Here is a 26,257-nt window from a genome sequence, read left to right on the forward strand (position 1 = left end):
GACATTGTTTAGCGCTTATAAACCATTCTTTAGCACATTCTGTAACCTTTCTGGCGCATACCCTTTTATGCTTGTCAAACACATATGAGCACTGTTTTAGCGCATTAAGGCCACATAATAGCGCATAGGTGCTTTTTCTTAGCGCATAGACATCATTTCTTAGCGCATCTATTCCATAGTTTATTCATTTAAGTGAATTAAGTTGCACAATGAATTAAGTGAATTTTATTCATTTAATTATTTTTAATTCATTGTGCAACTTTTAGGTGTCTACAGTATCGTCAACAAATTGTTGGTGAGTGATGGGATCAATATCACGATCAATATCACTGGTTACTTTGATCCCTTTTAGCTACCAACTAGTTCTTGAATAAGAGATATATCTACCTAGAGCTTCAACCATAATAATGAAGAGGAAAGGAGAGATGGGGTCTCCTTGTCTGAGGCCCCTATAAATCTCAAAGAAGCCCTCAGGAGAGCTGTTTACCATAACAGATATTTTGGGGCTAGAAATACACTCAAAGAGCAAATTGATCCATCGTTTATAAAATCCAAAGGCTTCCAGACATTTGCACATAAACCTCCAATCAACCTTATCATAGGCTTTCTTAACGTCTAATTTAATTAGCATTTCTGCAGAATGATTTTGTTGGAGAGAGTGAATGGTTTCCCGTGCTATGATTATGCCATCAAAGATTGATCTTCCTGGGACAAAACCTGTTTGTTCATCAGAGATGATGCAGGGCAATACCAATTTAATTCTGTTGGCCAATGCTTTACTAAAAATCTTGTATATAGTATTACATAGAGATACAGGTCCGAAATCATCAAAGTTTTCAGCATTTGCTTTTTTAGGAATGCGAGTAATGAAAGTGTGGTTGATTTCTCTTAATAACTTTTCTGAGTTTCTGGTAGCTTCAAGAGCCTCTACTAGATCTTTCCCTACTATATGCCAACAATTCTGGAAGAAACAGGCAGGAAACCCATTAGGACCTGGGGATTTATTGGGGTGTAATTGACTCAAGGCAGTGAGAATTTCTACTTCTGTAAATTTACTATTTAACATTCTATTTTGGGCTTCCGATACAATCCTAGGGATGCAATAAATTAGACATATTGTTAAATAATAAATACATTAATAACTATATTTAATTTTATTGTAATTAATTAATTACTAGAAAATCTTAATATTAATGTGATAATTAAATTATATTTCAATTATTATAAAATTAAAATACAATATAGTTATATTTAAATTTATTATAAATTATGGAAACAACCAACTATGCTACTAAATACTTAGTATGCCGAGAGGCATCTACAATGACATACAAATATCCTAAACAAAAAATTGATTTTGAATAAATTTGACGTGTAGATGACAAGTAAATGCATGCATATTTCAGTTTCTCTACAAGTATTATTTTATTATTCTGAATAAAAATAGAATCATTGCCACTTGTTTCTAAGTATATGAAACTGTTACATCTTTAATTAGAGTGAAATAGTGCAACATTATTAACCCCATATCTTTCTTGACAACTAATAAACATACAAGACAATTATGTGATATCTTTGGGCATTATTTTACATATATTTTTTAGAATGTAAGTATACTAGTAGTATTAGAATTATTATCTCAAGACAAGTATTGGCCACTACGTGGCACTTGTTCCATTTGTATCATCTGTCATGCACTCTTTGCTTAATTTTAAACAGTTAGAGTGTTCCCATGCAAATTTAAAATTGTTGGTAAAACATAATTTAGAATCTTTTGCTATTTAAGTGAAACAACTATTATTTAAGAATTGAAAATAAGCTATGAAAAAATAGGGGAGGCTGGAAATAAGCAGAGCAACTGCATATTGCCAAAAATGCCACATGGCTCCACAAATTTATTTCCATCTTTTTTTTAACATTTTATTTCTATTTTTTCTTATGCACAAATTATTACTAATATTATTAATACCAATTAAAAAATTTCTCTTATAAATAAGAAGAAAAATAAATACTCATGGAACCACCCGCTCCACAAATATATCCTTAAAAAATAGCACATACTAAATAGAGTGGCTACTTTGGCTTGGTATGCATGATCCTCTTCTTCTTATCTTCGCCGTTCTTTCTTATATTGCTATCTTTGGGAAGAGATTTATTGCTAAATATGTGCTGTGCATACATTTAGGGCTTCTAAATATATCTCTTATACATGCTTTCACTGCCTCGCGGATGTATTATTTCTGTTTCCACTGTTCTAAACTTCTATGCACGAAGACAATGATAAAAAATAAAACCCTAAATACATGTATCTTTCTTTCTTAGTTTCTGCCACTTTTTCTTATATCAAAGAAGCTTTTATTGAAGACCCTTTGGAAGAGGAAATACATGATCGGGCAAAAGCTGGTATAAGTGCAGGGGGAGGTGGGGCGAGAAAGCCCTTTGGAAGGGGATATAATTTGGAAATAAATCCTTTCTGGGTTTTTACAAGAGGGGTCTCATTGGTCGGCTGGCAACTCGCTTAGCCATGATATTTTTTAACAACTTTTCCCTTTTCCTATCCACAACCTGCACTGCACTTCGTGGTCCATAATTGTGATGCTACTACCCGTTTCAAGCTTTTCCATCTGTGATCAGTTCAGTTGTACACCTGGAGCTAAATGTATCAGTGAGGGGTCTTTAGTACCTCTGGTTAAGCTGCTGGATTAATAGATAAGAGACCGATTTTAGAAGTTTTCACTGCTGCGAATAGGTAAAGTGAACTTTTTTGGCTGCTGCCAAGTACGCATGTCTAACCGTGGGTTTGACCTTCTGCTAAAACCTGGAATTAAACCAAGCCTTGCTAAACTGTTCACACACTTAGAGGCAATAGACTTGATAGAGTTCATTTATTCAGGTAACTATAGACTTCTTCCATGTTGTAAAAGCCCTTCAAATTCCAAACCATCAACTATGCCAGTTCCTGGAATACTACATGCAAATGCCATATTAATATCTGCTTATTTCACAAATGTGAAAATTTCATCTTTGAATTGCATGGTGACCATATTTCCATTGTTGAACAACTGTTTGGTTTGGCTGTTACGAGTGATGCACTTAGAATGTTAAATTTGTTTTTTCAAATACAAATCACATGGCTAAATACTTCTGCCATGAGGAGAAGTTTTTGAGATGTGGAAACATCGACTGTCAAATACAGATTAATGTTCTTCTCCATGAGCTATAGAAATTAGAAACCCTCTTTCTAGGGAAGGAGTAACCCTTTCTAGTCTACCATTCCAATCTTCCTCCACTAAGAGTCTTCTATGCTTCACTAAATCATGCACCATCTCCATCAACTTAAGGGTAGCATGAAATGCAATTTATTTTGATCCTAGTTATTTGGCCCTATTCCCTTTCTATGCAAACAACAGATTTAGTCACATTCAGATACATAAAAATGCAACAGCCTAATAGTCTCCAACACATGCTCTACTTGTGACCAGAATGTCCGTATGTAAAGCATGAATATTTCTAAAATGGATATCTTGGTGCCTTAGTCTGCCTTTCTTTTGTTCTTTTTGTTTATATTTAAGTTGGATGTTATATTTCATTTAAGTCAATCAAGTTTTGATATTTGTTCAACCATTATAATGCATTGAACTTCTACCAGCAAGGGTTAGATATGATAAGGATTTGTTGAATTGGATTGTCATCTTTACTTTTCATCTAACTTGATGTGATAGGAATACATCTGGTTTATGTTATGGCTCGCAACATAAAGAAGAAGAGGGTTCCTAAGAAAAAAAAGGTAATCTATCCATTATGTAATTTCAACATTTCACTGATCATGGGTTTATATTTTTGCATGAATTTTGAAGTTTTTGTGCCTTTTCTTGCAGAATATTAAGAAAGAGGACGGTGCCTCAAAATCTGTAGAACAATCTGCCAAGGTACATTTGTAATTTTGCTTGATAAAAATTTGTCAATTGTAATTCCTTTTGTAAGTTACATACTATATACATGGTTGCATGGCGAACTGTGTTTACTTCTGTAGATTGATTCTAGAACAGATAGGATGCTTTAGTTTCTAGTTTCATACTTAACTTTTCTTTTTCTGGGTAATTGTAATTTTATAGAGATTCTTTGCTGCCTTTAATCAGGTCTGGCAGCCAGGAGTTGACAAACTTGAAGAAGGAGAGGAACTTACATTTGATAAATCTGCTTATGATTGCATGCATGCATTTGATATTGGATGGCCTTGTTTAAGGTAATAAATTTTTATGGTTACCTATGGAGTTTTGGGTGCATTTGATAAACAGGAAATGATGTTAAATTAGTGAAGGAACTATATGTATATATATCAGTTGCTAAAATTATGTGGTCGGAACAGTTTTGATATAATACGCGATACACTGGGATTGGTGCGCACTGAATTCCCTCATACATTCTACTGTGTGGCTGGAACTCAGGTATATGATTTGCCATATTTTTTAGTGTGCGCCTCCCTTTGACAGATCACTTTGTTGACATTTCAAAAAAATAAGTGATGGTAGTGGAAAATAGGAATTAATTTGCTAGCATGTGGCTGCATCTACATTTACATTTGCCCTTTTCCTTTAAATTGCATCCTGGATCTGTCTCCATACATAAATAGTTCATTTACTAATTTTTATCTTATTCAGAATCTCTTTTGCAAGATCAGAAAGGGTTGTTGAAAAAGATCAGAAATTCATAGTCTTTAATTACTCTTATATACATTTAAATCATTTCTATATACAGCTAAACTTAATTAATTTTAACCTCAGAAATGTCCTAAAATATGGTCAATCTGGCAAGTTAGTTTAAAATGGGTTTTGAATAAGTAGGCTAGTGTTGATATTGTTTAAATACAAACTGCAAACGCTTCTGTATGCTTTTGTGTTCTGCTTTCTTTTCATGGGCTGAGCAACATTTTCAATTTCTTAATTTATGATGTTCAAACTTCAGGCAGATCTTGCAGTGAATAATGCGATTGGAATATTTAGGTTGTCAAATGTCAGTGGTAAGAATCGAAATCTGCATAAATGCATGGATGACAATGAAAGTGAGAGTGATAGTAGCAGTGATGAAGAAGATGGCAGTGATGATGATTTAGGCGTGGAGTCCAAGATGCCCACCTTACAGGTATACTGCCATGATCTATTCGATATGCTTAAAATTGTACAAGGCTAGAAATTTTAGGGTCTACAGATTTTGTCACATCCTATTCCTTGCATCCTATAAGCTGATATGGGACTTCATTTTCTGTTATTGTGGGATGTTCTACTTTGTACTTGCTGATATGTTATATATATATTTGGCCACAATTATATAATTTCTTTCTTTATCAAGGTAAATGCATGCTCATTGCATCATATTCTAGGGCTTTTCTTTGCTGTAGATGGCTGGTTTTGGTTCTTAAACGTTTTTGATGTCTTATGGAAGCATTCCTGGTTGAGCTATATGTATACGTATATATCTATATTTATATATCATTTACAATTTTATGTCAGGTGCGCAAGGTTGCTCATCAAGGCTGTGTAAATCGTATACGTTCAATGGAACAGCAGCCACATATTGTTGCAACATGGTCTGACAATGGCTATGTACAGGTAAAGCTGCCATCTCCTGCCTTTGTTTCAAATTTGAAAGAAACCAGGAAAATCTGCTGAGTTGGAAAATTGTGTTCTTTATAAAGGTTTTAAACAAAAGAGCATATAACATATTATTTTAAAGTTTAAACAGCAATAGATAGGAAAGTCAAATAAACTTTTTGATGTGTAGGACTATTGAATTTAAAGGCAACATAATCAGGGAAAATAAAAAGCCCTAATTTGGTAAATCGGAAAGAATAATTAGGTGTTTTGAATAAATTCATGTGCTCATACAGACAAATTTATAGAATTTTTTTTTGAGTTTGCAGTTGAATTTGGTGGATTTCATTTTTTTTTGGATGAAATGCTGCAAATTCTCTCACTTAGGTTTTAGCAACCTTTGTATGCATAGTTATATTTTGTTAAGAACTTCAGTCTTACTGATAATGTTTTCAATTCCTCATGTCTGTCTGCAAATCCACATTGTATTTTTTTGGTGGGGTTCACTTAAAGGAACTATATTTTTGAAAAACGGTAATACTTGCCACCATTGCATGAGTGGCTATCAATGAACTAATTAGGGTCTACACCAGTCATCTAGAGCGACTCATAATAGACAGGTTGAACCAGAGGGCTATTAAATAGGGACATAAATGGATGAATATAAAGAACCTACTGATTTTTTTTTTCGTGGGACTTTTTTTTGATAAATATCCCCCATCTTCTCAGACATTAGAGGCTCCTCCAAACACAAGCTGTACTGTGAATTGCAGTTTGGGGTATCTTTTTTGGGATTAGATATTCACATAATCATATATCAGCAATCTGTAACTCATTTTGACGGGCAATAGCATGAGTCCATAGAACTGAGTTTTTTTTCCTTTATAATCTTTATGCTTTTGAGGATGCTTACTGGCCTTGATTTCTTTCGAGTGATTATCATAACACCATTGATTACCTTTTAGGAGGTCTTCAGAAGTATGATCCTCATTATGCAAAGTTGACAGAGAGGCCATTAATTATGTCAGCAGCAGGAGTTTGAACAAGCGATTTTTGAGAATGTGGAAGACGGAAAGCTTTCCATATGCTGCCTTGTTTTGTCATGACAGTGGGTTGAGATAATTACTAGCACTTGAAGCCATAGGAGGTGCAAGGGATATGCCGATGGGACAGTGAGAGGAAAACATAAATGAATTTACTTAAAGAGACAATAGATTCTTGGTGAGACTTGACAACCTAAACAATAATGTTGGACTTGTTGCGTCATTATCTATTCATGCATTTCTGCCTAGTTATTACAGCTCTTTACAAAGTCTCTCCAATATATTAGAATGCAAAGTTAAGCAAGTGTCACCGGGAAGGAAAAAGTAAAAATAAGTTTCAGTGTACTAACAAGAGTTGGTGTCCCACAACCATATTGATGCAGGAGCATCCTGTAATGCCAAATCCCATAACCGTTGCCAGCATGCTATGTGCATGTGCCAATTGGTAATTTTAAAACAAAGTATGCACATCTGTCAGAGGAAAAAGGTGTAGATTCTTGAAACACATGCAAATACAGTAAGACTGCTAGAAAACATAAAGATTACACACACAAAAAAAAAGTCTTCATTGAAATTCAATAACTGATTACATCTTCCAAGCCATGTTTCAAGCATTACAATTTACAGTCTTTTATAGAGGGTGCAGCCTCTTAGAACCATTCATAACATCAACACGCATTACAAAGTGGAGAGGAATCTAACTATAGTTCCAAAGAAAGCTGCAAACTAAATTAGGGTAACGACTAATTTATGCATGTTCATAGGCATGCTTTATTTGGCTACATTAAAGTAAAACTAAACCTACTGTTTGACTAAATATAAAATTGGTTGTCAAAGAAAGCATGGCGGTGGATCTCCCAGTAAGCAAGCATGGCGGTGGAACCAAGAGTTCAGTAAAGTAAACTAACAATCAAACTATGCAATGTAATCCGGTAACAGTGCATGGCGGTGAGGCTCATGCATCACATCACGACACTCCCCCTTGATGTTGAGACTCACAATTTGATCTCAAACCTCTGAAAAACTGGATCTTTGCAACTTGATGTGATCTTGTTGTACAAGATAACTCAATGTACATGGCAAAATCCAAACCTTTGCAATGCCAATCATAGCAAGTTGTCATCAACTACTTGACTCGAACATCCAAATAGTGTCTGATCACTTCTTCTATTCACATGCGAACATTTAGGCTTATACAACCTTCTAAACATATTTGTTAACTTTTGCCAACAGGATCCATCGATCCAACCATAATCAATTTGCATACCTTTCATAGATTGTCCACTCATCTCTCTATTCCAACATGACTTTTCACAATGATTTTTCAACCCACAAATTGAACAAGGGTGAAGATCCCAACAATTCTCTGCTTTATGTCCTTCTTTGTGACAATGCGAACAAAGAATTCTTTCAGCTGATTTTCTTAAACTTGGAATACTCACAACATCAGATCTCTCTTTCTTACCATATCCGAGACCTTCATACTTTGGCCTCCTAACTGGCTGAATGGGCTCTTGAATTCCTTGCCCATGCTTTCCTAGTCTTCTTCCATTATATCCATCTTCTGCATCATCCTCAAACCAACATTATTGTCAAAACAACTTTTGTTTTTGACATCACAACATGCAGTTGCAAAATTTGAAGATTCACACATATCCTTACCTTCAACTTCACCATCTTTTGGTACAACGGATTGCTCAAGGGAACAAAACAAATCTTCTATGCCACGAGACAACACAAACTGATCTTTTTGATTTCAAAAGCTCATTTTCATTTTCTAGCAATTTTAACTTCTTTACCAAATCTTCATTTGCCTTCTTGACTTCATCAAACAACTTTAATTTTTCTTTTAATTCTTCATTTTCCTTTTTAATTGTCTCCAATTCTTTTTGAAGAATATCATTGTCACATGAACTCTCATAGACATCTTTTCTCAACTCCCTTATAGTTTCTATCAATTCTGAATTAGCCTTTTTCAGTTTCACCAATTCCTCTTTTAGACAATCTTTTTCACATATTAAACTTGCATTTTCTTTCTTTACATTTTTACCAATCTTTCCCATTGAGACAAATAATTTAAATTCACCTTTTTCAATTGATTTCAGTACAGTGATTTATTTTCCTTCTAGTAGTTGTCTTTCTTGATTGACAAGACAAATCTACAGTCCTCTTCAAGCAAACTTGTATTATTCTTCCTTTGAGAGCAGCGGGTTCATTACTCAGCGACGACTTTATGCTTCTCCAATCAGCACCTTAACACATTGCAATCTCTCCTTGCAATAAAAACAACGATCTCTTTCCTATGGCTGGACTGCAACTCTTCTTTTGACTCTAGCGATCTGTGAAACTTGGGCAGCGATGCTTCCTTGTCTTTGGGATTTCTTTACACAAAGGTGTACTAGCAACAATCTTTCTTTTCTATCATATGTGCAGATTTAGCTGTGGAAACAATAATCTCAGGTTGTAATTGGTGGCAGCTGCTACACGATTCCACTAAATTGGACACAATTCTGCACCATGCACAAACATGCACCAACCTTTCTGATTTCCAATAACAGCAATGGACTTTCCCACAATCTTTTTCAATGCTGCAAATTCTTGAACTCTTCCCTGGATCCTTTCTAATGCTCTGATACCATTTAGATTCTTGAAACACATGCAAATACAATAAGACTGCTAGAAAACAGAGAAAGATTACACACACAAACAAAAAATCTTTATTGAAATTCAATAACTGATTACATCTTCCAGGCCATGTTTCAAGCATTACAATTGACAGTCTTTTATAGAGGGTGCAGCCTCTTAGAACCGTTCATAACATCAACATGCATTACAAGGTGGAGAGGAATCTAACTGTAGTTCCAAAGGAAGGTGCAAACTAAATTAGGCTAACTACTAATTTACGCATGTTCATAGGCATGCTTTATTTGGCTACATTAAAGTAAAACTAAACCTAACTGTTTGACTAAATATAAAATTGGCTGTCAAAGAAAGCATTGCGGTGGATCTCCCAGTAAGCAAGCATGGCGGTGGAACCAAGAGTTCAGCAAAAAAAACTAACAATCAAACTATGCAATGTAATCCGGTAACAGTGCATGGCGGTGAGGCTCATGCATCACATCACAACAAAAGGGAGAGGTTGGTTTATGTATGCAAAATGTGAAAATAAAGACAACCGTTACTAACATCCTTCCTACATGTTGAGCAAGGTTAGAAAACTGTGATTATAAGCATTCAAAGGTGCGTGTATTTCTGTTAATAACGCAGTGGTCATGGAAACAGGGCAGAAATTTTTTGAAGAGCTAGTGGCTGGGAGTTTTGTAACGGTAGATAATTTGTAGGCATGTAAAGAGAAGGTGGGGTGGTGCAGCATAAGGAGGGAGATGGAGTGTGAGGTTGCGAGGAGGTAGAGGAAGGTGGTTTTAGAAAAAAAAGAGGCCACTCAGCACAAGTTGAGCGTGCAGGAAAGAAATTTTGAGTTGGAGAGAACCAGCTGAAGCATGCAGTGCAAAATAGAGGAAGAGTGGGCAATATGGGAGATGAAGAATATATTGTTTTAAAAAAATTCAAATTTGGTGCTGATCGACAAAGTGCGTAGAGAGAAGAGAAGCAAGGCGCAGCAGAGAGGGAAGGAAAATAAAGTTTTAATGAGAGTTCATTGACCTGTGAAGAGAGGAGTGTGGGAGTTGCGAAGAGAAGGTTGTGCAGGGGAACTATTTTGTTATGTAGAAGAATGTGAAGTAGAGAGAAAGTTTGTATCGAGAGGCCAGTAAGAGGCCATTTTTGTTATGCATTCTTAGTATTGTTTTGTTTAATAAATTTTGAGTGAATTTGATTTCATTTGTGTTGCAAATTTGTTGTGTGATTGTGAATTTAATTTGTGAGCAGAGAGAATCTGCCTCTTTAGGTTTTTTTGTGAGTTCGTGAAATCAAAGGAAGAGGGGGAGTTTTTCATATTGCGTCACACATACTGAGTAGTTGTTTCAAAGAAGTGCTCACAAATTAGTAAAAAACTAATTTATCATTAAAGACTACAAATCAATGAGTATTTTCTATGTTACTGTAACACTCAGAAAATTTTCTCACTTTTATATTATTAAAAGGTTTCAAGTTGCAAATAAAATTTATATAGAAACAATCTTTAAAGCACCGAGTTGGGAAAAATAATCTAAAGAAAAATGTTTAATGATTTGAGGAAAACGTAAAAATAAGAAAGACTTTTTTTGACTTTAACTATTGTGTTTTTAATTTTACAGAAATTTTGCGATGAACAAAAGAATAATTGTAAAATAATTCACAAAATATATATTACCAGTACCCACAAGCACACATGTCGCGGTTGCATGCCTCCCACATTTGGCTTGGCAGTATGCTCCATGCCGGTCATGGTTTACTTGTTCTATTGCCATGCAATATTTTGTCTGGAATGCTGTAAAAACTTTATGCTCTAGTTTTTTATCAGTGTGAATAGATTGAAGGAATAATTGGAGGGAGACTGGTTTGGGGTGTGAAAACAAATTTTAACTTGCAACCAATATTCCCATTTAAGAGGCTGTAAAACTTTTGTCTCAAGCTTAAGCACTTGAAAAGTTTAAAGATTGAAGCAACAGTTGTAGGGAGTTTATGTTGGTTCGTCTCATTTGTCCATTCAGTTACCAAGTCAAAGTCTGCTAGAAGGGCTCTAAGAGTCAAGAATGTGTCCAATTTCCCATGGGAGGAAAGGACGAAAGGCCATGAGGAGATACCTTTGTTTCGATGGCTTGCAGATCATATTTCATTATGAAGCTTCCCTTGATTCAGCTACGAGTAGTACCACTTAATAGATGATGCAGGGAGGGCTCTTTCCCTCTAATGCCATGTTTTCTATCAAAAGCATTGCTCCTAAATATCACAGAGCTGGACTTTTTTGCAATTTCTTTAGGTCTTAGTGGCGCTGAACTTGGAGGATCTTCACAGTTGCTAGATTTGGTGGCTAAATTTCATTGGGTTTTGATTACTAAGATACTTCCCTCTTAAGGCCAAGCAAGGGCTTGATGATTTTGGGTCTTTGAGCAGGAGATTTGTTGCTTGAAAATGCCCCCTGAGGACAGATAAATAATTAGTAGGAATGCAAGCTAACTTCTTGAATATGTGTTGTGATGCGTTTTCTTTATCATTAAGAAGAATCTTATCAATATTTAATAATATATTCTGGTTAGTATTTTAGAAGTAACATATAGTTCACTGCATTTTATTTCTTCAAATTCAGTGTAATTAAAAACAGTATGGAAGACTAGAACAGTAGATTCGTAAGATATCCAAGATTTCTAGCTACAAAATAAATAAAAATATCTAAAATAAAGATACAGGAGTGTGAAGTAATCAATATTTTTGGTTTCTTGTCCTAATGACAAACAAAAAAATTAACCTTTCTAAGCCTGTAGAATTTGTTATAAGTATTATTAAAACATTCTAAGTTTTTCTAAGCTGTACATATTAACAAGAAGATTTCACACCGTATCATTCTGTAACCATTCACTATATAATACAAACTAAAAACTCTTAATAGAGAAGATTTTAGACCACACATGATATCCTTGTGCATACAATCGATTGATTCTAATAATTAAGATTAAAAAGCCTTTCACATCATATCTTTACACATACCATTGATTATAATAATCAAGACTAAAAAAGTAGTATCCAAAAAGGATTTGAGAGTATATTGCAACCCAAATGTTCTAATCAAATTCAACAGTACCAAGAGAACATCAATCTTTTTAAGCCTGTAGAAATTGTTATAAATATTATAAAAGCATTCTAAGTTGTACATAGAAAGCTACCCTGCTACTGGCGTTTTAGTAGGCTTCCTGTTTTACAAGGATGTCCACTGATAAAAAAGTAATTTGCATATTTAATAAGCATGAACATCCCTTTTGAAACAGTTTGACACAAAAACTGTTAGCTGTTTACGAAGACATAACTTGTAAGCATGTTGCTTCTCAATAACTAACTGGCTGCACATTCGACCAAAATTCAAAAGTCACAATGTTTAATCACAATCAATTGGAATATATAAAAGCATTGTCAGGGTAACACTATACCTACACCAAGTTGTGAAAGGGAACTCACTCCAAATAACCACTACACTCCATATCTTCAGTCAGAGAATGGAAACAAATATGTAACTGGCAAAAATTGGAAAACAGGGAAAGAATTATGAATTAACTACGCAGTTTAGGTTAAAGAACAGTTCATAGGTTGAGTGCCCTTTCCACTCCAAATACATACCAAAGTAAACTTAAGAATCTGTCATCTCTGTAACCAGATTATTTAATGATAGAAAAATTGAAACCAGAAAAGAAATTTAGCTCTTTAATGCAATCAAACTTGTAACTACAAAATATCCCAAAGTTTATTCTAAATATTCTCCCATTAACTTCACATGCTTGGATGCCTGCACACTAATTTTTTTTTTTAAAACACAAAAAGTAAATTAAAATTATCTAAAAAAATGGGCAGAGTTTGGAAGAATTTTTTTATGAAACCTTGCCAAAGCAGAAATTCCTGAACCAAAACCAGTCTGCCTATAGCTGCTGCTTCAGACTGTTGATTCAAGATTTTTCAGGCTTCTAATCGATAATATTGATTGTGAGTTAATATTTTGGATGATGTTAGAGTCAACTTTCCCAGAAAAACATGCCTCCATTCAACAGATAAAAACAGAATTGATTTAGAATGAAATAAAACCAAAAAAATGATAACTGTTGCATAAAAATTGAAAAAAACAAACTCACTTGACCATGGCGAGTGACTGTCAATGATGCTCATGAAAGGAAATGGTGTGAGATTGAGCAGGTTTTTTAAATGAAACAAACCAAAACCCTACAGCCACGGCTTCAATCTATTCACCGTGAACAACACTGAACCTGCAAAAATCGGAATTTTAGGGATAGACAAGATTTTACAGGTGCAAAATTTTTTTTCGATATTAATGCGAGATATGGAGATCTAAATATTAAATACAAATCAGATTTTTGACTGAGACGTGAGTTTGTTTCCAGGCATGATCTGACAAATTTTACCGGAGGAATGTTTTGAATTGTACGAATTTTTCTCTTTCCGGTGTGAGATAATTTTACAGTCACTAAAAATATCGGGGGCTTCATCACCAACACCAGGTGAGTGGGGCAACTGCAATTATGGTCAGAGTTGCTTGTTTCAGACATCGGTAGCTTAAGGAAGATTAGACATGAGTGGTTGCCCATTAAATTTTGTTGTAGATGTGACGCAAAGAGTCTTTGAACTGCCCGACAGTTCAACTTTTCCAGTGGGATGGGATGCATCATCGACCGTATTGAACTGCATGAAAGGTTTTTTTTTTTTCCGGCACGAGGCGATTTTACAGGCGTGAGACAAAATTCCCGGTGATCCGTACATGAGCAAGCTCGCAATAAGAAGCCTATCGGCTAATTAGGAAAATGAGTATTTTGATTTTCATAATGAGCTTGACATCTGAAGGTAATATTTTTATAACACAATAAATCCCAAGAAAGATCGTAAGTTGGTTTAACCCACAATATTTAGACTTGATCCTCTTAAAGTGGGTTAATTACCATCCCCCTCTAAACAAGAAAGGTAGTATTATTCAGACATATTCCTCAAGAGAGTTATTCAAGTCAACTGGGACATAATCTCCTCCATATTCCTTTGTTGGAAATCATTCTTTTGAAGTCAGTAGAACATTAAAACATCAAGACCATCACGCTTCAAGAGAAAATCTGATCACGAGTTCTGGACCTCAAACAAAAAAGTCTCTCTCATGGGCTAATGATGTTTGGCAGACAAAAGATTACTGAAACCTTTAAAAAAGTCAATCAGAGCAATGTCATCACACTATATCTGAAGGTAATTGGATTAAGAAGAAATTGGACTATATGATCAAACATGATAAAACATCATTAGCCACAATCTACTCCATAACCAGCTGTAAAGAATCTGAGCAAAGTCTGGCACAGTTTCTGCATTTACTGTTTTTGAAGATGAAACATGTTGCCATTCATCATCTGAAATGAAGTACTAGGCTTCAGCATTATTCATCAAATGAATAAGAGTACAAAGGCCAATGCCTGCCAAATTTTGAATGGGCTATTTAATAATATCAGTAAAGATTTTCAGCAGGTTCCTAATTAAGGCATTCACTAGAAAGTAGAACTTGGCAACGAGGTCCACATGAAGTTGCTTTGCCAATGTACACGTCAGAAATATAAGCATATTCAATAAGATCATTATATTTACTTTCTGAATTATTTGATTCTATCCATGGTAGCATTACTCAAACTGATAGTGACTCAGCAAACCACAGGTATAAGTGAAATTCAATTACTTAGGATTCAATCAGTAAAAATAAGGAAACAATACTGATTTTCTTTCTGTAGCCTGAAACAATATATACCTCTTTTGTTTTAAAACCAGAGCAAGATCTAGGGGTGGCAGCCCCAGCAAGGTTAAGGGCCAGTCTAATTTGTAGGTTTAAAAGAATTTAAAGTATAAAAAATGGCATGTTTTAATTTTTTCAATTTTTTTTTATGTTTAAATGTTTAATATTTTTAATCACCATGGTGGATGTCTTATTGTCCCCAGGATGGCAGGATGCTCTGGTGTGTCCCCTAGAGGGGAAAGTTAATGGGATGACCCTCTATGGAGGCTTGGAAATGGGAAACAGTAGAGGGGACATTTTGTTACCCATCCCACACACAGGATGTTCCTATTCTGAGGAATAACCCCAAACTCCGTGGACATGTCCCCAGGGTACACTAGGTACAACCATCATCTTTTAATGTGTGGAATTACCTATCCATGGGTGGCTAGAATCATAGGTACGAAGAGATGGGGATTGGTATTGGTATGGAAGATGGGATAATGGTATGCCGCTTTTTAAGAAAAAGGAGATGGGTACTTGCAAACAATAATTATGGAAGACTATTTAAATTGAGGAAAAAAATCATACATCAGCTGTACAACTTTTAAAAATTGTTAAATTCTTAAAAAATTAAAAAAACTAACATTTTAAAGTAACAAATAATACGTCAACATGGAAAGTGATGCCGAAGGTGTGGGCGAAACTGGAAAAAGGATCCCTCACAAGCTTTATGGAGAAGCTTGTGGATTATGATAAAGGTAGGGTAAATCTCGCCGTTTCCAAAATTTCTGAAAATTGGTGTAATGGTTCCTTTAAAATCTATGGAGTTAAGTTCAAGCTGGGCGGATGCCTCATAGCTACTATGACTGGCATGCCCCATATTGGGCATGATTTTTTTAGAGACCTTAAAGTCTCCAACAACGCGGTTAATCTGTTCCCGCGGAAGGAAAAAGAGAGGGATAGAATTGGCAAAGCCATAGGAGGTTACTATGAAGCTGCTAATATCAAGAAAATCTAGGGTTGGGCTTTGAATGCTATAATGGAATATATCACGGTTGAGGGCTGATTCTCCAGGGCCCACACCTACCACTTTGTTCTTTTAAACCATTTCAAACACGACAAAAAGGTATCCCTGCCCTACTACCTTTTCAGGTCCCTTACCAGGTCACTCAATAAACACAGTAAGGATCCTTCAAGTCCGGTTCTCCATTGTGGGCTCTTGCTGCTCATCTATGAGCACTGCAAAACCCTCGCCTTGCTGGAAAACAAGAGGTTATCTGCCTCCCCGGGGAAGAGAAAGATGGAGGGAGGCGATTTCGGCAAGGAGAAGGCGTCTTCTAGCAAAAAAAGAAAGAGTGCCCTTGGGATGGAAACAAAGGAAATTGAAAAAGAAGGCAGCGAAATGGAGACGGATGATTCCGATGGTGATGACAGCTGGAAAGATGAGGAGGTGGGTATTGAGGAGGAAAGCTGTGATATTGAGTCTGACAATGAAAGCCCTATCCACAGCGAATGCCTTGGCAAGGATAATGAGGAAATAGATGCGAATTCCGAGAGGGAAAGGAACAAGGAACCTGAGAAGAATATGACTAAGGATAGATTAAGCGAGGGCAAGGAAAGTGCGGATAACGGGTTATTCCTAGATAACCTCAAAAAACTTACCGAGGCGAGAGTGGATTATGACAGATGGACCTATGAACTCTTGAAGAACCTGGAAAAAAAGGGGAAAAATACGGATGAGAAGAAGGAGAATGACGACAGGGAGCAGATAAAATGGAAGCAGGATATGGAGGAGAAGGTTAAATCGCTGGAAGAAGGGAGAGAGGCCATGAAACATTTGATGGGCATTATCCCGAATATCCTGTCAACTGTCACTAAAAACTTGGAGGATATTGCTAAGGTCTTCGATCATACCAGCTCTCCTAAACCGGTGGTGGAACTTGACATGGATGATGAGAGTATCCAGATTGGCAGTGGTGAAGCTACTCCGGTTGGTGGTGCTGCTAAGAGGACTAGGGCGAGTGTCAAGAAAGTTGTGGCTGCTTCTACTAAGGATCTCCCAAATCTCAGGGATAACATCAAAGATCTGCATGGGATTAGCAACACCTTGGCTAATGCCCTGAAAAAAATCAATTAGTTTATCTTCTTGGGTCTGGCTGGTTTTGCTGGCTTTATGGGGCTTTAATTGGTTTTCTTTGGTTTTCTGTTGGCTTTTCGTTGGCCTGTTCCTTTTTTTCACTTGTTGCTTTTTCTGTTAAACTCGAATTGTAAAGGGTTTCGGGGCCCCTTCAAAACCTGTTTTTACCTTAATCAAAAACAAATAGGCATCAACAAAAACAATTATTGATTGTATTGATATTTGATAATCATTGTCAGGACATAATCAGACAAATTGTAAACCATCATCGCCTTGAGACGCAAATGGGGATTGGGATGAGAATGGCACAATTTAAAAACATGGTACATGGTTTCTTGTGAATGGCTATATTTTCAATCAATTGATAAAATTTCAGTGCACGTAGACATTTCAAGCCTTTTTGTCTTTTCTCCTCTGGAGGAAAAAGTTAATTTTATTTATATATATCTAAAATTGTATATAGGATTCTTCACAATTTTCAAGGGAAACTTCTAGGAGATGAATAGAGACACCAAGAAATTTAATTTTGAAGTCTACTGATGTCTGAGAATTTCCCTTATGTGTCTCCAAGATGGAGATGCATTTACAGTATGGGATATGGCAAGGTATGAGTCACCAGGTAATTATGCTTATAATACACTCTAGCCTCCTGACATGCACAAAGTTGCCTCAAAGTGATTAAACATACAAAGGTAGACATAAATAAACTGGGTTCTCATGGTACTGAAAACTTTTAACCAGTTGGGTACTGTTAGTATCATAAGAAATAAGCCTTGGGAGTAGCATAATCTACTGCCCAAGGATCTAATAAACCCTGCCCCGAGCAGCTCAACATACTCTAATTGGTGGCTCTAGGGGCCTTGAAAGATAGGTTTATATAAAATGTGGAAATATGCAGTAATAGTAAGAGTACTCACACGACTAAAGAACCAAAGCACTGCTGTTGATTTTCTTTTAACTATTGTCTTTTCCAATCCAGGAGATCAAATTTGCTATTAAGTTCAGTTGCGAGAAATTCATCATCTCAAATCTACCTCAAAGGTCCTAGAAACTGGTAGAAAACCTAGATCAAACAAAAGTAAACTATTTATGTTGCAAGCATTTCCTCTCCAAGTGAAGTGGCCTGAATTCATAAGTTTTGAAGAATACTACAATTCTGGAATTCATAGGCTCTCAATTAGTTATAGTTTGATCTATTGCTAGGTTGTTTATGAAGTATTGGTTCCTTTGTAGTGGATTTCTGGTACTTTCTGGCATTTGTTATATATATCTTATTTTCTGGTAATGCAAATATTGGTAGTCAGAAATAAAAAAGGTTTTTTTTTGTGTTTGTAAGCCTATTAAGCGAAGCGCTATAGTGCAAGGTGGCTATTATATCATTATGCTATAGAAGGCCCAATTCTGATGATTAAGCATATACATGAACTAGTAACATTTCAATGTAGCAGTTAAAATTGCGAGTTAGTTTTCTTTCACAGGTTTGGGATGTCAGCGCACATTTGAATTCATTGGCAATGTCAGATCCAAGAATTAGCACAGGAACTAGCAATGTTGTACGTCAGGCTCCCTTACATGTTTTCAGTGGACACAAAGACGAGGGATTTGCATTAGACTGGAGTCCTGTTACACCTGGAAGGCTTTTATCTGGTGTGTTATGTACCAAATGCTCTAAAATTGGCATATGATACATTTTTCTGCTAATCCATTAATTTACTCTGTCCAAATCTCATCTCACTTCTCCCCATTCTCATGTGTTTGTGCAGGTGATTGCAAAAGTTGCATACAACTTTGGGAGCCTACATCTGATGGAAAATGGGCTGTAGATAAAAGAACTTTTAGAGGTCACACTGATAGTGTTGAGGATCTGCAGGTTTGTGAGATTGATTTTATGGTGTAAATAACTGTCTTGGTGTTGTTTACTGAGGATAGCTATTTTTTGTGATACATAAGACTAATTTGTCTCTTCTACCAGTGGAGCCCCACTGAAGCCAATGTCTTTGCTTCCTGTTCTGTCGATGGAACAGTAGCTATATGGGATACACGAATTTTGGATAAACCAGCAATTTCAATAAAGGCACATGATGCAGATGTCAATGTTATCTCATGGAATCGGTACTGTGTTTGGAAATATTACATTTCTTATGAACTTTAATTGTTGTCATATTTCATTTTTGTCATTGCTGATAATATGGTCATGAATCATGATATTGGCTACTGTGTTGTTTATTATGTCTAGGCTGGCTAGCTGCATGATAGCATCTGGAAGCGACGATGGGAGCTTTTCCATTTGGGATCTTAGAGCAGCTATGGTATTTATGTAATTTACTTTTTCTCTATATTTGAAAGTTGAATAGAACCAATGATAGTTGCATGCTGTTGTCTGCATCTGGATAGAAGTTTAGTGCCTATTAATAAAAGCATATCAAAGGCAGGTGTTACATAAATTTAAAAACAAAAGTTACTATGTTAACTGGACTGTAGTCTGCAAGGCTCGATCAAGCAGAATAACTTTCATGATTTCAGTTCTCTGCTTATCAAAAGACTGTTTAACTCTTTTGAGATAAAGTTTGTAGCCAGTTAAGCTTCATATCAGTTCAATTAATATATATAACCCAAAAACTTATATATTTGGTCTGCGATAACATATGTATAAAGACTGCTTATTAAATATTGTTAAAGAGTAGTCCATGGTTTTGATGGTCTTACAATAAGAGCAAACATCAGTGCATTCTCTATTATTTCATTGTGTTTATGTTGTTTTCTATGTTGATGACTAGCTTAAGGCTGTTAGTTTTTAGTGATCAGATTAGCAGTAATTAACAGAAAATAAGAATGCAAAGTAAAGTAAACACATAACACGATGATACCCTGGGAAAACCTCCCTCTTGGAGGTGAAAAACCCAGCAACTAATATCTCAGATTATATTGAATCAATCTCAATGACAGATATACAACTTGGACAACAAGAACAACTTATCTTGTTGTAGATGCCACAGTATTCTGAAGGTTTTATCAATTCACTGTCTTAGCAAGGGTTCGCCAGCCCTTGAAGATGAGTCGTCAACCTGGTATAATGTCCTCCACTTCTCAACAAGAATTCGCTATACTTGGATGATTATCCAAGTTAATTTGCTGTCCTAGATCGCTGATAATGTGCAGAACAAACTCGCAGATTGCAGCTAGGGAGATGACTCACTGAATGTGATCTCTAGATGGGATTCGCTGGCACCTATGATCAGATCGCTGACTTCGTGACTGAGTTCGCTGACTTCAGAATGTGGTTCGCTGATCTTTGGAGCAGAACAGATCACATTAAGGCAGATGATATTTGCTTGATAGATTGATGACTTTTGATACTCAAGTCATCTCACATATATATGAATTCAAGTCTACACTAAACCTTGGTCGGCCTTATTTAATTTTGGCGCCAAGTTACAATTAAATTCAAATGCCTTTCATATGATATTACAAGTTACATGAATAGGTGTTGACCTATTTTGTGTTTACAAGTTACACATATGTAATTCGCCCAAATAGGGCATGCCCTAATTCAAGTTACATAATATCCCAAATAGGCTCGGCCCATACACAATAAATTTTAAGGCCAAAGGCCACATTAAAATTTACCAAGCTAGGTCGGCCCAATCAAGGGATACGACCTAGCTACATTTTCAACACTCCCTCTTAGCTAGGGAGGATCCCTCAAGTCACATCGTGACTACTACCATGGCTACTCCCATGGGATGAACAAACTCATCGTGGAATTTCATCCATGATACCCACCATACCTACTCGCAGAGGGTGGAATGAGGGCTCTAACCTCATACTTCTCCCAAAGAAGAATACAACACCACCATGCCTACTTGCAGAGGGTGGAATGCGGGCTTTCACCCAACCTTCTCCCGGAAGATTGCCTTAACTGAGGGCTTTCTCCTCAATATTCTCCCGGAAGATTGCCTTAACTGAGGGCTTTCTCCTCAATATTCTCCCGGAAGATTGCCTTAACTGAGGGCTTTCACCTCAATCTTCTCCCGGAAGATTGCCTTAACCGAGGGCTTTCTCCTCAATCTTCTCCCGGAAAATTGCCTTAACCGAGGGCTTTCACCTCAATCTTCTCCCGGAAGATTGCCTTAACAAAAAATGTGGCTTCCTCCGAAGCTGAAACAACAAGCTCTCTCTGAAGCTTGAAACAACAAGCTCCCTCTGAAGCTTGAAGCAACAAGCTCCCTTTGAAGCTGAACCTGATCGTAGTATCACCAACTAAGCTATGTCTCTTAGTCTTCAGCCTGTGATGCTTCCTCACAGGATGTCTCAAAACCTTCCTCTCTTGAATACAATCATCATCTTTATGCTCCTTAGTCCATCCTGAAAGCATTTAAGAGAGGTTACTAATAGTTCAAGACTATCATACATGATTCACTATCCAATGAATTGATAACAACATGAAAAATTCAAAAAATACTTATCTCTTATAAGTTAGTTTTCAACATAACCATCCACTTAGATCACACTGAATCATCTGATGATGGCTGCGTGGCCTTCGGCCCTCGCCATCACTCAAAATCCATTCTCATCCATAAGCACTTCATAAATACCCTCGCCACAAGAGTGTGAATTTAGTTTGAAGTCTGGACACTACATGACATTAGTAATCAATAGTTGTGAATCGTTTCCCAGTCTGTATGAGTAGAGCAATAAACCTGATAGAATTGCATTCATGCTAGTCTTTTTCAACACTTCTCTGTGCTACCTTCAAGCTGTTAGGCTTTATAGAAGGAACCCGCTCTGATACCATGTTAGTTTTTAGTGATCAGATTAGCAGTAATTAACAGAAAATAAGAATGCAAAGTAAAGTAAACACATAACACGATGATACCCTGGGAAAACCTCCCTCTTGGAGGTGAAAAACCCAGCAACTAATATCTCAGATTATATTGAACCAATCTCAATGACAGATATACAACTTGGACAACAAGAACAACTTATCTTGTTGTAGATGCCACAGTATTCTGAAGGTTTTATCAATTCACTGTCTTAGCAAGGCTTCGTCAACCTGGTATAATGTCCTCCACTTCTCAACAAGAATTCGCTATACTTGGATGATTATCCAAGTTAATTTGCTGTCCTAGATCGCTGATAATGTGTGGAACAAACTCGCTGATTGCAGCTCTAGGGAGATGACTCACTGAATGTGATCTCTAGATGGGATTCACTGGCACCTATGATCAGATCGCTGATTTCGTGACTGAGTTCGCTGACTTCAGAATGTAGTTTGCTGATCTTTGGAGCAGAACATATCACATTAAGGCAGATGATATTCGCTTGATAGATTGATGACTTGTGATCCTCAAGTCATCTCACATATATATGAATTCAAGTCTACACTAAACCTTGGTCAGCCTTATTTAATTTTGGCGCCAAGTTACAATTAAATTCAAATGCCTTTCATATGATATTACAAGTTATATGAATAGGTGTTGACCTATTTTGTGTTTACAAGTTACACATGTAATTCGCCCAAATAGGGCCTGACCTAATTCAAGTTACATAATATCCCAAATAGGCCCATACACAATAAATTTGAAAGCCAAAGGCCACATTAAAATTTACCAAGCTAGGTCGGCCCAATCAAGGGATACGACCTAGCTACATTTTCAACAAAGGCCACACAAACCTAATTTACCAGGGTACTGGCATGGATAGATACAGGTACAGTTTGACTAGATTTTTTGGGGACCATCGGTTTGGTATGGTTTGGCACATTTGTTCAAAAATAGAATATAGAAACAAAATTAACCTGCACATGTTTTCATTGTGGGAGTAATGGTTGGTTATCCATGCATCTTTTCTTATTTGCTGGAGCTGTAATGTAATTGCATTCAACCATTATTTTTTCCAATCAATTTTGTTTAAAAGCCTGGAAAAGCAAGAAAAACAAATATGCAAACTTGAGGGCTTGCTTCAAAGTTCTGTTGATTGGCCATCTGAAAGAATTTGTTTGATGCATCAAAAATGAAAAGTCATTATCACCAACATGGATGAATTTTTTGTAGGCTTTATATTTTATTTTATTTTCAATACAGTGCCAACCATATTAGTATTATCCTCAAGTTTTCATAGGTATTTTGCTGGATTCTCTTCATGGCTGATATTTTTTCAAATAGATATATGTTGATTTTCTATGGAGACTGGAGACAATGCGAAGCAGGATCTCCTTGACTACCAGGCATGAGAATTGGTATTCTTTTGAGAAGGGGAGTTTTTAGAGACCTGTATTTCTTTTATTTCTCTATTTCATTTTTCTTCCTCAGGACACTATTCTTTGGATTATACTGTCTCTAGTTCCTCAGGAGCTTCTTCTTCAGGACTTTTTTCTTCTAGATGTCCATCATCCTCTTGTTTGGTTAAAGGATTTCCTTCCTTCCATGTGTCTCCTTCCCAGATTTTATTTGTTTATTTTGGTTTGTGTTGGATTCTTTCAGCAATGGACTCCCGAACAGCATTATATACTGTTTCTCTTTAGGGCATCTAGCTGCTACATATCCATAGGAAAAACAATTTAGGAATAAAAAAACTGCATTGTATGATAGACTATATACTCTTTAATGTATATATTACAATTCCATTTCACTGTAGAACCTTTTCAAAGATTCATTTGTAAGGAAAGTTTGAGCTCATAAAATGATCTCCCTGTTGCTTGTAGAGATTCTCCAAGGTGATTTCCTATATGATACGAGTTCTCCAAAAATAAATGTGACATTTGGAAATCTTACCCATGTAGGATCATGATGAACTTGATCATTTACAGGATTGAAGCTTAGATGCCAAGGCCTCATGCAAAGACAATACTTCCATAAGCTTGCATAAGAAGTTACTAAAATTAAACTACAATTTTTTTAAAATGCTTTATGTTTCTTAGGCCAGGATAGTGGATACTAATTATTATTATTTTTTATATTCCAGGGAGACTCTTGTGTAGCTAATCATACATATCATAGGCATCCTATCACATCTATTGAATGGAGTCATCGTGAAGCTTCAACACTTGCGGTTTCATCAGCTGACAATCAGTTGACGTATATTATTCTATATTACTGTTTTTTGGGGACAAAGACAGAATTTACCTATTATTCACACATCTATGCAATTATCGCAGTGTTCTTCATAATACCATTTAGAGAAGTTGATGGTCAGTGTTTTTTGAGAGTACTGCTAATATGTTTTGTTTCACCAGGATATGGGACCTTTCATTAGAGCGTGATGAAGAAGAAGAAGCACAGTTTAAAGCCGAAAGAAAAGAAAATGTGGATGCACCAGAAAATATACCACCACAACTACTTTTTATTCATCAGGTGAGATATTCTAATGCTTACTTGTATGATATTCTTCTTTAATGAGGCCTAGAAGATCAACCCTTTTTTTCCCTAGTGTATAATTTTCTGCTTTTGTTGATTTACAGGGTCAAAAGGATATCAAAGAGGTGCATTGGCATGCTCAAATCCAAGGACTCCTTATTTCTACTGCTGCTGATGGGTTTAACGTTTTGAAGCCATCAAACATACTCAAAGATCTTGCAGAATAGAGAGGAATTCTTAAGTAATATCCAGATACCTGGAAACAACTTTCCACCAAGTAATTTGCATTTTTATTGGCTTGACAAACAAAGGGATTTTTCTCTATCAAATTAAATTAAATGTGTTTAAATCCTGTTTAGCTTATTTAGCAGCATTATAATCTGTGTTCCTGAGAGACATGCTTGTTGGAATTTTAGCTTTTATTTATTTTTATTTGTAAAAATGTGCTTAAATTTAATAAGGCATCTTTGAAGAGTTTTCTTACAATTTGGACCAGTTATAACTGAATGCAATGAGATGACAAGCTCCCAAGGGCATAGAAATAATGTTGATCTTATTAATGGGATTAATAGATTATGGAATTCTTAGAGGCTTCAATACATTAGAAAGCGTATAAATCAAATGAGAATGCACTCAAATTTGCCTTAAGTGGTTAGAGATCGTCCATTCTTCTATGCCAGCAAGATCCCAGTCTCTTCAAGAGCAAAGTTTGTACCAACCCCAATTTGTTAAGAACTTATAGAAATGGTTTGTAGATAGAATTTTGAAGTACCATACACATACACTAGTTTTTGATTAAGGCAAAAACAGGTTTTGAAAGGACCCAAAACCCTTTAACAGTATCAAAGCTCAGTGAAGTCTTAACAATAAGTTAAGCCAACAAAGAACACAAAAACTGAACAGCCCCATAATAGAAATTAAATACATTACATCAAAGGGGCAAAGACCAGATAGAGCAAAAAGACAAAAACATGAGAAAGCAAAGAACACAAGACACATAAAAGCCAGCAGAGAACCAACACCAAAACAGCAAAAAACCAACCCTAGTCCAACAATTTCATGGACTGTTCCATCTCTTTTCCAATCTCGATCATAGTGTCGGTGATCTTCTTGAGCTTTTGAAAGTCACGAGGAGGTCCAACTGCCTTTCTCTTCAACCTACCTCTGGTCCTTTTGTTGGGTCCTGAGGACATATCCTGTCCAGTATTAGCATCCACATCCACTACATCCTTCAATTGGAACTGCTCTTCAAAGCTGCTAATCATATTCTTGAAGCTTTCCACAGTGGAACCAATCACCCCACGGCTAGTTTTAACAACCATTTTGATGGATTCCTTTATTTTAGCATTTTCATTTTCCAGAGTTTCCATCCTAGCTTCATAGATTTTATTGAAGTTGTCAAAAACCTCTATAGTAGTTCTAAGACATTTTGCTTGACTTTATCTTTGACAATTTCCAAATTGCTGCTATCAGTTCTTTGTTTGAGTTGGATGTCCTTAATCTCATGAAAAATCCATTTAATTTTTTTAAAAGTATACACAACCCCATTTTTGGCTAGAGCAAGAGCATCATTAACATACTCCTTTTTAGAATAAAGCAAATGTGAAGAGGGTTCAAGAGAGCTCGGAAAGGGCTAGCGTTTCTCAAGGTTCTAATTAGGAAGGGACTCACTAGAAGCAAAGGGAGAAGGACTCTTACCTTGGTTGTGAGGATTATCAACTGAAGCATCA

The 26,257-nt window shown here is 36.1% G+C and overlaps 1 protein-coding gene across 4 annotated transcripts; it reads left to right on the forward strand.

Moving 5' to 3' along the window:
* Positions 1 to 2,067: 2,067 nt before the first annotated feature.
* On the forward strand, positions 2,068 to 24,890 carry LOC131069482 (protein HEAT STRESS TOLERANT DWD 1). 4 transcript variants are annotated; one of them, XM_058004927.2, is made up of 14 exons: positions 2,068 to 2,086; positions 3,723 to 3,787; positions 3,879 to 3,929; positions 4,140 to 4,246; positions 4,370 to 4,448; positions 4,966 to 5,142; positions 5,511 to 5,609; positions 18,651 to 18,819; positions 18,936 to 19,042; positions 19,145 to 19,284; positions 19,409 to 19,481; positions 24,136 to 24,248; positions 24,407 to 24,524; positions 24,632 to 24,890. In XM_058004927.2, exons 2-14 carry the CDS (start codon positions 3,743 to 3,745, stop codon positions 24,752 to 24,754), a joined length of 1,401 nt encoding a protein of 466 aa, XP_057860910.2. In that variant the 5' UTR covers positions 2,068 to 2,086; positions 3,723 to 3,742; the 3' UTR covers positions 24,755 to 24,890. The 4 variants fall into 4 exon arrangements, with proteins under 4 accessions (XP_057860910.2, XP_057860909.2, XP_057860908.2 ...); XM_058004926.2 differs by lacking the exon at positions 2,068 to 2,086 and adding an exon at positions 2,129 to 2,749; XM_058004925.2 differs by lacking the exon at positions 2,068 to 2,086 and adding an exon at positions 2,745 to 2,893.
* The last annotated feature ends 1,367 nt before the right edge of the window (positions 24,891 to 26,257 follow it).

Source organism: Cryptomeria japonica, chromosome 11 (assembly GCF_030272615.1).
Source record: "Cryptomeria japonica chromosome 11, Sugi_1.0, whole genome shotgun sequence".
NCBI lineage: Eukaryota > Viridiplantae > Streptophyta > Pinopsida > Cupressales > Cupressaceae > Cryptomeria > Cryptomeria japonica.